Source organism: Galleria mellonella, unplaced genomic scaffold (genome assembly GCF_026898425.1).
Source record: "Galleria mellonella isolate WM207_F2 unplaced genomic scaffold, CSIRO_AGI_GalMel_v1 utg643, whole genome shotgun sequence".
Lineage (NCBI taxonomy): Eukaryota > Metazoa > Arthropoda > Insecta > Lepidoptera > Pyralidae > Galleria > Galleria mellonella.
The window spans coordinates 1491876-1504442 of record NW_026442135.1 but is presented as its reverse complement, the minus strand read 5'-3'; the positions used below and the strand labels follow the sequence as shown (position 1 = coordinate 1504442).

The following is a 12567-nucleotide window of genomic DNA, read 5'->3' as shown; positions in this document are numbered from 1 at the left end:
TTAAATTAAGACGGGGACGACCTTCGTAATGAACGCATTGCGTAAATGAGATCCCATGGGAAATAAATCGATTCTCGGTCACGCCGAATTAGGAAATTAATATTAAATTGACTCAGGTCTGGGTTTTAGGGGTTCCCATTCGACTACTTTACTTGTTTAAACAATAATTGCATAACATTCGTTTATTTAGGTAGTTTTATTTAACACTAGCTGTATCACGCAGATTGGCCCATGTAAGTTGGGATAAAAAGTGCCTTATGCGTTTATCATTGGCATGTTTGAAATGTGCACCAAATTGTGCGCGAGATCCGAATTATGAACCTATTTTGATACTTGTTTTGCTACAATTAGGGTCGATTTTATACTCTCTTATTGTTTCGTGTAAAAATAAAGTATGTGTCAAAATCGTCAAATGTGTCAAAGTCACTATTTTCGAAGAATAAAATTATTTAGCAAATAATCTCACTGAACACTTTTCGATTTAATCATGTATTAATTATAATTAAATATATTATATATATGATAGAAACATGATAATGAGGTCAATTCCGAGGCACTTTTTCTCTATACCTCTTATTTTAAAATAAAAAAATCCATTTCATGTCACAGCGAAATCTTTTTACCAATGATCAATAAGAACTAATTTTCTAAAAGATTAAGTCAACATTATTTTAAATTTATCCTCTTGTTCCTAAAAACGTCCAACATCTCATAAACCTATTTTAACTATTGAACTATTTTTGTCTCTTTCTTTTACACTAAATTCTCAATTTGAAAGAAAGTGTTAAAATATGTCTATATAAAGTTTTAATTTTAACAAATAAGGGGGTTAGTTTATAACGGTCCATTATGGTAAGTTAAATGATTGGTTTAGAGAAATAGCGCCTCAGATACGACCTTACTATAAGGTAAACATGATTCTATGATCGTGTAATAGCACCATAAGCGAAAGTAAACTTATAAAACCATAAATATAACATTTACCTGATCACTATATAGTACTTGTACTCCTCTTATTGTGCCCACCTGACTCTGTATAATGGCAACTGATTGTGAGAAATGCATCCCTGAAACAAAGAAATATAACATGTTTATTATTTATTAAAATAAATATATTAAATTATATATATATATATATATATATATATATATATATATATATATATATATATATATATATACGTATACATATATATATACATATACATATACGACATATTAATAATATATTGACACTTGCAAAAATAATAGGATAATTGCAATATATGGTACATATAAATTGTGAACAACCACACATCGAGCTCTTTTCAATTTTACCGCGACGATAAAATGACATACTATGCTACGGTATTTAACGGTACGGTATATACGATATATAAATTATAAAAATGCCTAGTTCATCTGAAAAAGTTCAGAATTAAAAAATATACAAACATAGATGTAATATAGATAGAGCCTAAAATAACTCTGCACTTTTAGTAAAACAATACAATGGAATAGAAAAAAAAAGTAATAACCATTATAAATAAAAAAAAAACTACTGCGTAAAAGAAAAAAAAATGTTTTTCTATGACTTAAAATAGCAAACAAGCTGACGGTCCACCTGTTTGAAATTGGTAACCGTCGCTTATAGACATAAACACCTTGGACATAACAAAAATAGTAATTGTAAATATTATAAAATTAAAAATGTATGTATGTATATGTATAGGTAGCTAAAACAATATCAATTTGCGAAAACAACGACGACGGCGTAAAAGAAAACAAATAATAGGCAGATGTGACAAACCATGAATGTCGTTACAACAATATCATGTAAACAAACAAATGTGGAATATTCGGTCGATCGTGTGCAAATGGACTAGGTGTGTTGATAACAGCAAGGCCGAAAAACAATATGTGATGTGATTAATTAATTTGTAAGGAAAATTTACTTTTTTTTATACAAACGCGGACGAGACCATAATTATACGACCCACCTGATGGTAAGACGCAGGCCTGAACGCTTATAAGACCAAGGATTGTAACGTACACGCGACGTCCCTAGTGTTACAAGCTACGGTAATCGTTTAAGGGATGTATGTTTACTTTATTTCGCAACACGATTACAACACCTACACACTGAGGGATTTTGGGGGAAAGAGATTAATAGTAATGGGATCTTACTGCCCTATTACTAGCAATAGCGTGAATTTACTGGATACGGAGGAATAACGCCTGAGTCCTTAGGAATGGCAACGGATGGGGGTATCATGGGCGAAACAGTATACTCTGTTATGTCCATGGTACTGCTCATGTCTATAGGCGACGGTTACCACTTTCCATCAGGTGGACCGTCAGCTTGTTTGTCATTCTAAGTTCTATAAATATATAATTCGTCGTGATTAAATGTTGAAATCGTCACGATGAGTTGGATGATGAATCGCCAGTGTATATCGGTAGCGCAGGCGGGTAAACTATTTCCCATTCACTTATTATAAAAAAATAAATAGCAAGGGAAAATGGGGTGGAGGGATTATTAGTAATGAAGTCGAACAATCCTATTGCTAGCAATATATCCTATCTCGTGGACCTGCACGCAGTTCCCCCTCGAAAACATCGTGGATAATTCTTCTAGAATTCGTCATGGTGGCCCAACTGACCTGCAGTCATCCTCATGTATCATCACTCCCTGGTGCCCCGCCAGTGTATACCGATAACACAGGCGAGGATACTATTACTGTTACTGTTTTTCACCATCAAAAACATATCTGGTTTTTATTATTCCCCCTGTGTATTTGTTTGCTATTTTTATGGCCCAAATAAACAGCACCACTCACACTACCCAATATTATATCGTCGCGAATACATAATGTCTCAACTACCAGCTAGAATTAATTTTACACAAGGGAGTACTTTTGCGGATGAATTTACCGAAGGATATTTTGGATGTACATTGTTTACTGTTAGGGGACTTACGAGCAAACGGTCCACCTGATGGAAAGTAAACATTTGCAACACTAGAAGTGTTGCCAGGGCAATATCGGACTTTTGTACATTTGTGCAGCTATACTTTTTGTTTAAGACCTATATTTTTGTACATATGAAAAACTTAGAGAAATTATCCATTGCACAAACCATATGTACGAGAAAGAAATATCCATCATAAACTGTTGTTTTTTTTTGATGAGTGAAAATGGTATGGTAGCCCCGCCTGCGCTAACGGAATACGCTGGCGGAGCACCAGTGAAGGGTGATAGATGAGAATGAAAACATGTCAGTTAGCCCATCATGATGAATTCATCAGGAATTAACCATGATAGTTTCCAGGGAGAACTGCGAGGAGGTCGACTTGGTTGGGTATATTGCTAGCAATGGGATTCTCAGTCTCCATTACTAAAAATCCCTTTCCCCCTCAAACAGTTGCGTTTCTTGTGGTTTGTTTTTAGCAAATAACATTCTAAAACTAGGGCAACAAAAAATAATCATGATTTAAAAGGCCTTTTGTATATTTAATTTTCAAATTCAAAAAAAGATTTTCAATCTGCTTGTATTTTTTTTTTGTTTATTAACTCACAACTCCGTCAGTTCTGAATCAATTTGGAAAATTCTTTTTTTTTTTTTATTTAAAAGGATATGCTTACAGATTGGTCCCATAGAAATGTTATCAAAAACGGTTCAGTAGTTTAGTTTTTAAATAAAAATAACTGGTTTTGTCACAATTCAAGTCGTTTTTATTTGTGGGACACATTCTTACAATTTACAGACAATGTTTTATTAGTATGATAGATACATTACGTGTATACCAAATTTCATAGTGATTAGTTAAAACGTTAAAAGGCAACAAACAAACAAACAAAACAAAGTCACTTTTACGTTTATAATAGTTTAGTAAACATAATACGCATTAACAACAGTAATTAATTGCAATATATAGTGACATTGATTATTTTATGTCTAATTAAGTATTTATACTTAAATAAAATATGTACATACGTTAATTAGAGTCAATAGGTATAAACTGTAGTAGGTAATAAATTTTTAAAAAGAGCGTAGTTTTTTTTTTTTTAATTTTTATTGTTATGCCGTAATTATTGAAACATCTTTAAAGCCTAACTGCGGTTGCCAACCCGCCTGCCAAGCGTGGCAACTACTGGCAAAACCCGTTAAAGGGGAGGCTTATGTTCAGCAGTGGACAGTTAAAGGCTGATATGATGATGATGAATCAGTGAAAAATATCATAATAAAGTGAACGACTTATACCAGAGGGAGACTTTGTACAAAAGTCGATTGCTTGGGTACCTCTGTCCCATTCGTGTTTCAACCGTGAAGCAGCTGTGTTTGGATGGCTGTGTTTCGGTTTGAAGGGTGGGATATGGCGTGAATTTACTGGGTACAGAGGAATAACACCTGAGTCCTCAGAATGGCAACGCATGGGAGGTATCATGGGCGAAACAGTATACTCTGTTATGTCCATACTGCTCATGTCTATAGGTGACGGTTACCACTTTCCAACAGATGGGCCGTCAGCTTGTTTGCCATTCTAAGTTGTATAAAAAAAAAAAAAGAATTAAAAGTATACTGACACACTGAATTACGTAATACGAGAATTTGTTGATATTCCGTTACGTACGTCTTGAAAAATTATTCTAACCTAGCATTATATTTAGTGGGAAGGCCTATGTCCAGCAGTGGATGGATAAGGGGTAAAATGATAATGCTGTTGATGAAAAGTTGATGATGATCGTATTAAGTATTGAACGATATTTAAAAACGTTATTCCGAATACCGTAACTAAGATTTCTTTTCCCGAAAAAAAAAACCGACTTCATTCTTAACAACACTACAGGACAAGCAAGGAAGTGAAGCCATACGATTAAAAAAACAATCATTCAAATCGGCGAAGATATCGTGTAACATACAAAACAAACAATTCGAAACCAGTTCGAAGCCGGTCGACGGAACGTGCTTTCAACAACAATATCATTGCGAACGTAAATACTCCGTTAAATCAACATTGATACAACTATTTCGAACGATGACACGCCGATTTAAAAGTGCTTGGTAACAATACAGATAAATTTCAGCTATAAAAACAGAGGAGATATGAGCTATTGAATATATACATTATGAATATATCTACACTTATAATAAATCTGTAGAGAGGTCAATTCTGTACATGAAATATATTTCCAGAATAACCAGCAGGGGGTGATTAGTGATCGATACTGATGCCAAAAATGCGATCAGTAAAATTTTTGTCTCTGTCTGTCTGTATATTCGTTATAAAAACAAAAACTACTCGACGGACTTTAACGAAACTTTGTACGATTATTCTCCATACTCCTGGGCAGGTTATAGTATACTTTTTATCACGCTACGATCAAAAGGAGTAGAGCAGTGAAGGGAAATGTTAAAAATGTACACCCGTGCGACGCCGGGACGGGTCGCTAGTACAATATAAATTTATTATTAAATTTTTTGTCCGCTCTTTCATACGCGCGGATTTCAGAAGTAAGAAAATGAGTGAGATATCTTATTTTTAAATGGCGTATCAAGATAAAACATACGCTAATTTTTAGTTACACCCTATCAAGTCGTTATTTGGCTGTGTTTCTGTTTGAAGGGTGTGATATGGCAGTGAATTTACAGGGTACAGAGGAATAACACCTTACTCCTCAGGATTAGCAACGCGTAGGAGGTATCATAGTCGAAACTGAAAACGATCATGGTTAATTCCTGATGCATTCATCATGATGGGCTAACTGGCCTGTTTTCATCCTCATCGATGACCCTTCACTGGTGCCCCGCCAGCGTATCCCGTTATCGCAGGCGGGGTTATCATTCCATTTTCATCCAATAAAAAAAAATATAGCACGATGTATGCTCAAACAATAGAGTTAATAGATTTAACAAAGGTCACCTAATAACATTGTAATACAAAACACATACACACACGTGTTACGGATTCACAGCATTGTTCTAAAGTTCGCGGATTCGTCTCAGAAATCGCGGAGTATAGTAATACGGCATCCTATTTTTACTACTACCTACCTATACCTGCCAAAAGGAGAAATTAGGTAAGAGGATTATTAGTAATAGAAATAAATTATTCTATTACTAGTAATGTCCTATTTTAGGGTAATTAGATTGACCACCACGCAGGAGGGGAAAGGGATTGTTAGCAATGGAGTTTGACAGCCCCATTGCTAGCAATATTGCCCTATTAGATCGGCCTCCACGTGCTTCCCTCTGGAAACCATCGTGAACAATTCTTGTTGAATTCGTCACGATGGGCTAACTGACCTGCTTCATTCTCACCTATCATCTCTCACTGGTGCCCCGCCGATGTATACCGATAGCGCGGGTGGGGTTACCATTCCATTATCACCCATTAAAAAAAAACCTCCACGCAGTTCTCCCTAGAAACCATCGGAAAGAACAATGAACAATCATTTTCAACAGTGAACAATCAACGGCTGATATGATGATGACGATGATGTTTTTGTCTATAAAAAACTAAGTTTTTTTTTCGATAAAAACAGATCAGATTGTTTACTAATGTTGTCAACAGTAGAGTATAAATTATAATAACGTGTGAAGCATCCTTTTAAGGGAGAACTTTAACATTGATATTTGAATATTTTCCCCAAAGAAATACAGGTAGATAAATGACAAAAAATTGTAGGTTAGGTAGAAGTGTTTTGTTTTTTTTTTTTTTTATTTGAAACAAAGTGACTAAACTTTTAAACAGTTAAAAGCTGTCCGAGGACAATACGTTCTACAGTCGGTTTCAACAGAACTTAATAAAAATTTAAACAAACTAATAATTGGCCTGGCCACCAAACAGGGGTCTATTTTGATTTAAAATTCAAAAATTTCGTGTTTTCAATCATACTGACTATCATTGGCCCAATAAATGGAACTTAACATTTTGTTAATCATAAATCCGATATTTTAACATTATTAATATTTTTAAACAGTATGTACTATGTAAGTTTAACATCAAATTTGTATTTCGTTCAACCACGAAATTTTGGAAAACATCTCACGGTAGACCCTCTGCTCTAAATGTAGTACCAATTAAAAACCGATTAATCGATTAGATATATCGATTTCGTATTAATTTTATTTAGAGAATGTTTCTGTGAACGTTCTGTTTTAACAAAATTTATTTACCTTTTCATTAACTTTTATTGAAAGAAACTATAGAATGTTTTAGTTTTTATTCATATGAATAAGACCAATGCCTAACAATTAAACAGCTTAATATTAATAGGTTACTTCTTTATTTACAATACTGAATAAATAAATTACAAGTGTAATGACTCCTCGAAGCACTGACAAAGACCTTTTATCATAATTTCATTGCGTGTCTATTATAATGAGTGATAAGATTGCTTTGTGTTAAATAGGCAATAATATAGGTATTATAGAAACATGGACAATGGAGTTTTTAAACGCCTATGCATATAAGGTACAATCGTTGGCGTATATTTTTAATATGTATACTTATATGTAAGATTGTTTTTCCATCATAAATCATAATAAAACATGTATTTACACTCGGCACATTTATTAAAGAACTTTGGCACGACCTTTATCGAAGTTAATCACTTAAAAATACGGCATAAAAAAAATAACAATATGACAACATTTTTATTTTTTTATTACATATATATAATTAGATACCAGGCAATTCATGAATTATATATTATTGTTATATATTATAATTGTTGATATGTGGTCCCGGCGTAGAATGGACCACCCCTTCCTGTCGAGCGACTAAGGGAATTTAATGGCCGAAGGATGCGAAGTAGCGTCCTTCTTATAACATTACCAAAGCATTATTGCGGTTGCTAACACACTTGCCAAGCGTGGCAACTACTGGCAAAATTTGCCTTATGGCGAGGACTTATTTTCTGCAGCGAACAATTAATAGCTGATATAATAAAAAATAGAAATATTATTGGAATAATAAATATTATATGTCAGTATAAGTATCGAGTGTGACTGATAAGAGCAATGACCCCGGCATGGCGTAGAAGGTGCGGATTCAAAACAGTATGTTATTGTGTGAAACAAAATAGAATTCTATTCGAAATTTTTCAAACGTACAATGGGACCGATTTTAATGTGCCATTTCTCTAAATTAAACTCTTAACCTAATATTTTAATTTGATAATTTCACCACCATAGACTAATATTAATTATCTATATTTGTAAAACACTGTGCCTTAGTAATCCCTTATGAACTCCCGTGATACAAGTCCGCCTAGTGCGGGGTTCAATGTACTCATGTTTAATTTTTTTTTATACAACTTAGAATGGCAAACAAGCGGACGGCCCACCTGATGTAAAGTGGTAACCGTCGCCTATAGACATGAGCAGTACTATGGACATAACAGAGTATACTGTTTCGCCCATGATACCCCCCATGCGTTGCCATTCCTGAGGACTCAGGTGTTATTCCTCTGTACCTAGTAAATTCACGCCATATCCCACAATTCAAACCGAAACACAGCCATGCAAACACAACTGCTTCACGGTTGAAACACTAATGGGACAAAGATACCTAAGCAATCGATTTTTGTACAAAGTCTCTCTTTGGTATTTAATAAATAAATAAATAACAATAATAGAAGATAATTAATTAATAAATAACAATAATGTTGACTCACAAATCTATTAGAAAATTAGTTCATGTTGGTCCTTAAAATAAAGATTTTGTGAATTGAAATTTAATTTTGAAAATAGGTTTAGAAAAATAGCGCCTCACAATCGACCACAAAATTGGAATATTACTTTTTATTTACATAACATTTTTTATATGTACAATTAATTAATTTTAATCAATATATTAATTGATCAACACATTCTAATAAAAAAAAATATTTACAACATAATGTCCTGTATAAAAAATAGATTATAGAAACTAGCTTTTACTTTACTTTTTTTTTATATATATAATTACAGACTGGGACAAAAAGTACCCTATAACGTTCTCCATACTATATAATATGTATATACCAAATTTCAGTCATTGGTTAAGCCATTAAGGTCTTAACAGGTAACATACAAACAAACAAATTCATTTTTACATGTATAATTAGTAAGGATGTAACATACAATTCACATGAACAAATATTTGACCATAGATATGAACCGAAATAGATATTCCAAATGCATATATTTTATGTGCCAAATTTTATTAATAAATTGGATGCAAAATGAATTGGATGGAAAAAGAATGAGATGGACTCAAGACAAAGTTCCATCCAATGGAGTGTAGGAAACACAAAATATAGGTATATTGAAAATATTTAGAAAATTAACAAAAACACTAAGAGACATTATCTCAAGAGTTTACTATAAAGAGAGTGCTATCATTAAATAGCTTCTGTAACATCATATAGAAATAGATAGATGGATATTTTTTTTTAATTATTTAAGACATACACACTAAAAAAATATAAAAGAATGCATATACAAAAAAAAAAACACTAAATATATAAACTGTAATGACATACTTAGTTTTAATATAAATAGAGATATATGCAGTATGTATGTCTGTCTGTATATGCAACCAATACAAAAGGGAATTTTGTTATTTGCAATTAAAGTTTCATTTACCTGTAGTAACCTTGAATAAGCTATTTTTACAACTTCATCTGTGTAAAATCATAACCTAAACTAATTTATAACAAGAATAGGAAAGATTTGATTCTTTGTTTGTAGTAGACAAGTTTTCTTTTACCTATTAAAAGCTGCATTATCAGCAAGTAACATGGGGTATTATAAAATTTAAAAAAAACATCACTGAAGATTTAGTGATTCATTAGTATCTCATAGTATATTTTTTGCAATGTCTAAATATAGAAAATAGACTGGCTGTAACATTAATTACACTCCTAATACATTCCCCCATATTTACTTATTTTTATTTGAGAAACCAAACAATTGTCTTCTTCATTACATACAATATTTATTGTTGAGTAATTATTGTAACATTTGGCATGACTTATTTTTTATTTCCAGTATTTCATTACTTAGTAGTTTTTCAGCAATCCAGTAACTTATATCCTGGTGCCCATAACCTTTTATATATACAGTTTGTGCTAAATATCAGAGAACAATAAATAATAGGAATCAAGTGATGTTTTTAGTAGCAAGATAATTTTATTAAGGTGACAATTCAGTAACAGACAGGTACAACAAAAAAAAAACTAACTACCAAGAAGTATTTACACTATAACAGAACCCCATACCTTTATCTATAACTAAATAAAAGAAATATAACCATTTTACGAGAACACTTTACAGTGTTGAAAATATTTACAATGTTTAATATACCAATGTCACAGGAAGAAAACATGTTGATTTTATTAACAAGTGTTAAGATATACATACATACAATAAATATAAATGCAAATATTTATGAAAACATGAGACCTGTTACATGAGAGATTGCACTGTTAATTCAGGTTGACAACAAAGCATATATTGATGCTTCAAAGCAGACATAGATGGGGGAGAAGGGATTGTTAGTATATCATTTCCATTAAATATTGGTAACAGGCGGTCAGATAAGTCATCATGAAACTAATCCTCATCTATCATCTATCATTGTTATTAACATCATTCCATTATCATACACAACATAGAAAATAAACCAATATCACACGAAACTAAAACATCATTGTTAACATTAAATAATCCTTATATGCTCACAACTATAACCCCTAATAAGGTATTCAGACACATTTCTCAACTGTCACTATGGTGAATATAACAGTCAATACATGGAAAATTTTATCATTTTTATTTACCAGAGGGAGACTTTGTACAAAAGTCGATTGCTTGGGTGCCTCTGTCCCATTCGTGTTTCAACCGTGAAGCAGTTGAGTTTGCATGGCTGTGTTTCGGTTTGAAGGGTGGGATATGGCGTGAATTTACAGGGTACAGAGGAATAACACCTGAGTCCTCAGGAATGGCAACGAATGGGGGTATCATGGGCGAAACAGTATACTCTGTTATGTCCATGGTACTGCTCATGTCTATAGGCGACGGTTACCACTTTCCATCAGGTGGGCCGTCAGCTTGTTTGCCATTCTAAGTTGTATATAAAAAAAAAATTAAGATTTTATTCCACAAAAGAACCAACTTCAATCTTAATAAAATAAACAAAATTTGTAGGGAACTAATATGAAAGAATTTAGATTAAGAATACAGAATTGACAAAGATATTGTGATATAAATATCAAGATATGATAAATACACAAAAATATAGTTGACTTGAGAAATTCTTTCTTTTTAAATTGTTAACTTTTTTTATACTACTGTAAATGAAAAATAAACTGATGTTACACATGAGGAATAGTTATTTTTAATGAGTGAAAATGGAATATAACTCCACTATTTGTATATGCTAGCAAGGCATTAATGGCAAATGATAAGTGAGGATAAAGGCAGGTCAGTTAGCCCATTATGACAAACTGCACAAGAATTAACCATGATGGTTTCCAAGGGCTTGGACCTTCGCTTAGAGGTTGACCTATAGGTAGGATGTTTTGATGTCTATAGGGCTGTTAAACCCCATTCCTAACAATTCCTTTTTTTACCGACCTGATGGAAAGTTGTTACCATATATTATAGCTGTGTCAGTCATATATGTATCAGAGAATGCCTATAATGTAATGCCTCATGCTTACTATTCCTGAGGACTTCATAATGGTTTTGTACTCTAAAATTCCTCTGTGACATTCTATGCTTCAAACCGAAATACAGTGCTTGCATGGCAACATTTTAATTTGAAGAATGTTCATTCATAGACGAGTTAGTAGAGAGTAAGAATCATGTTTATGCCACCAAGAAGCAGTCTTCCTAAACACAGGAGTCGTCACAAACACAAGAAGAACAGAGGTATCTAATGATACAAATGTTTTACAAAGTTTGATTTATTATCGAGCCTTTCTTGATTTTCAATCTTTGTTTATAAGGTTTTTCTGGATTTTTGTATTTATTAAAACAATGCCACTGACAAAGCATATATATATATATATATATATATATATATGTGTGTGTGTGTGTGTATATATATATATATGGCCTCTTAATCTAATATATATATCATGAGATAAATACAATGTATGGGTAGGTATTAAAAAATAATAAAGTGAATAAGATTTATTTAAAAATCATAACAAATGCAGTGGACAATCAAAGCTTATATTATGTCTTGGGAGTACATGCTGAAAATGAGCTGTAACTATGAATAAGAATAATTTTTATTCAAATAAACTAATATTTAAGCATTATAGCATAATAGTCATTTTTTACTTTTCTATCACCCATTAAAAAAACAATAGGTATTTTAAGGTCACATAATAAAAATAAATAATTAAAATTTAATTAAGAAAAACACTATACACTTAGTCTCATCTGTTTATGTTTACTCTATGATTTGTTTTCAATCTATATCTATTTGTTTTTTTTTAACAATATCATATGGTTCAGTCACCTGAATTGAGAACAACAAGCGGAATCTTACGAAATGATCATGTTATTAGCGCAACCTATGCCATTTCA

At 32.3% G+C, this 12567-nt stretch overlaps 1 protein-coding gene across 1 annotated transcript in view; it reads right to left on the bottom strand.

The window, feature by feature from the left end:
- Positions 1 to 12567, bottom strand: part of LOC113511291 (PHAF1 protein CG7083) — a 29972-nt gene that overhangs the window by 16948 nt on the left and 457 nt on the right. The window contains exon 2 of the mRNA XM_026894909.3: positions 985 to 1067. Coding sequence (XP_026750710.2) covers positions 985 to 1067 — 83 coding nt within the window. The remainder of the gene's footprint in view (positions 1 to 984; positions 1068 to 12567) is intronic.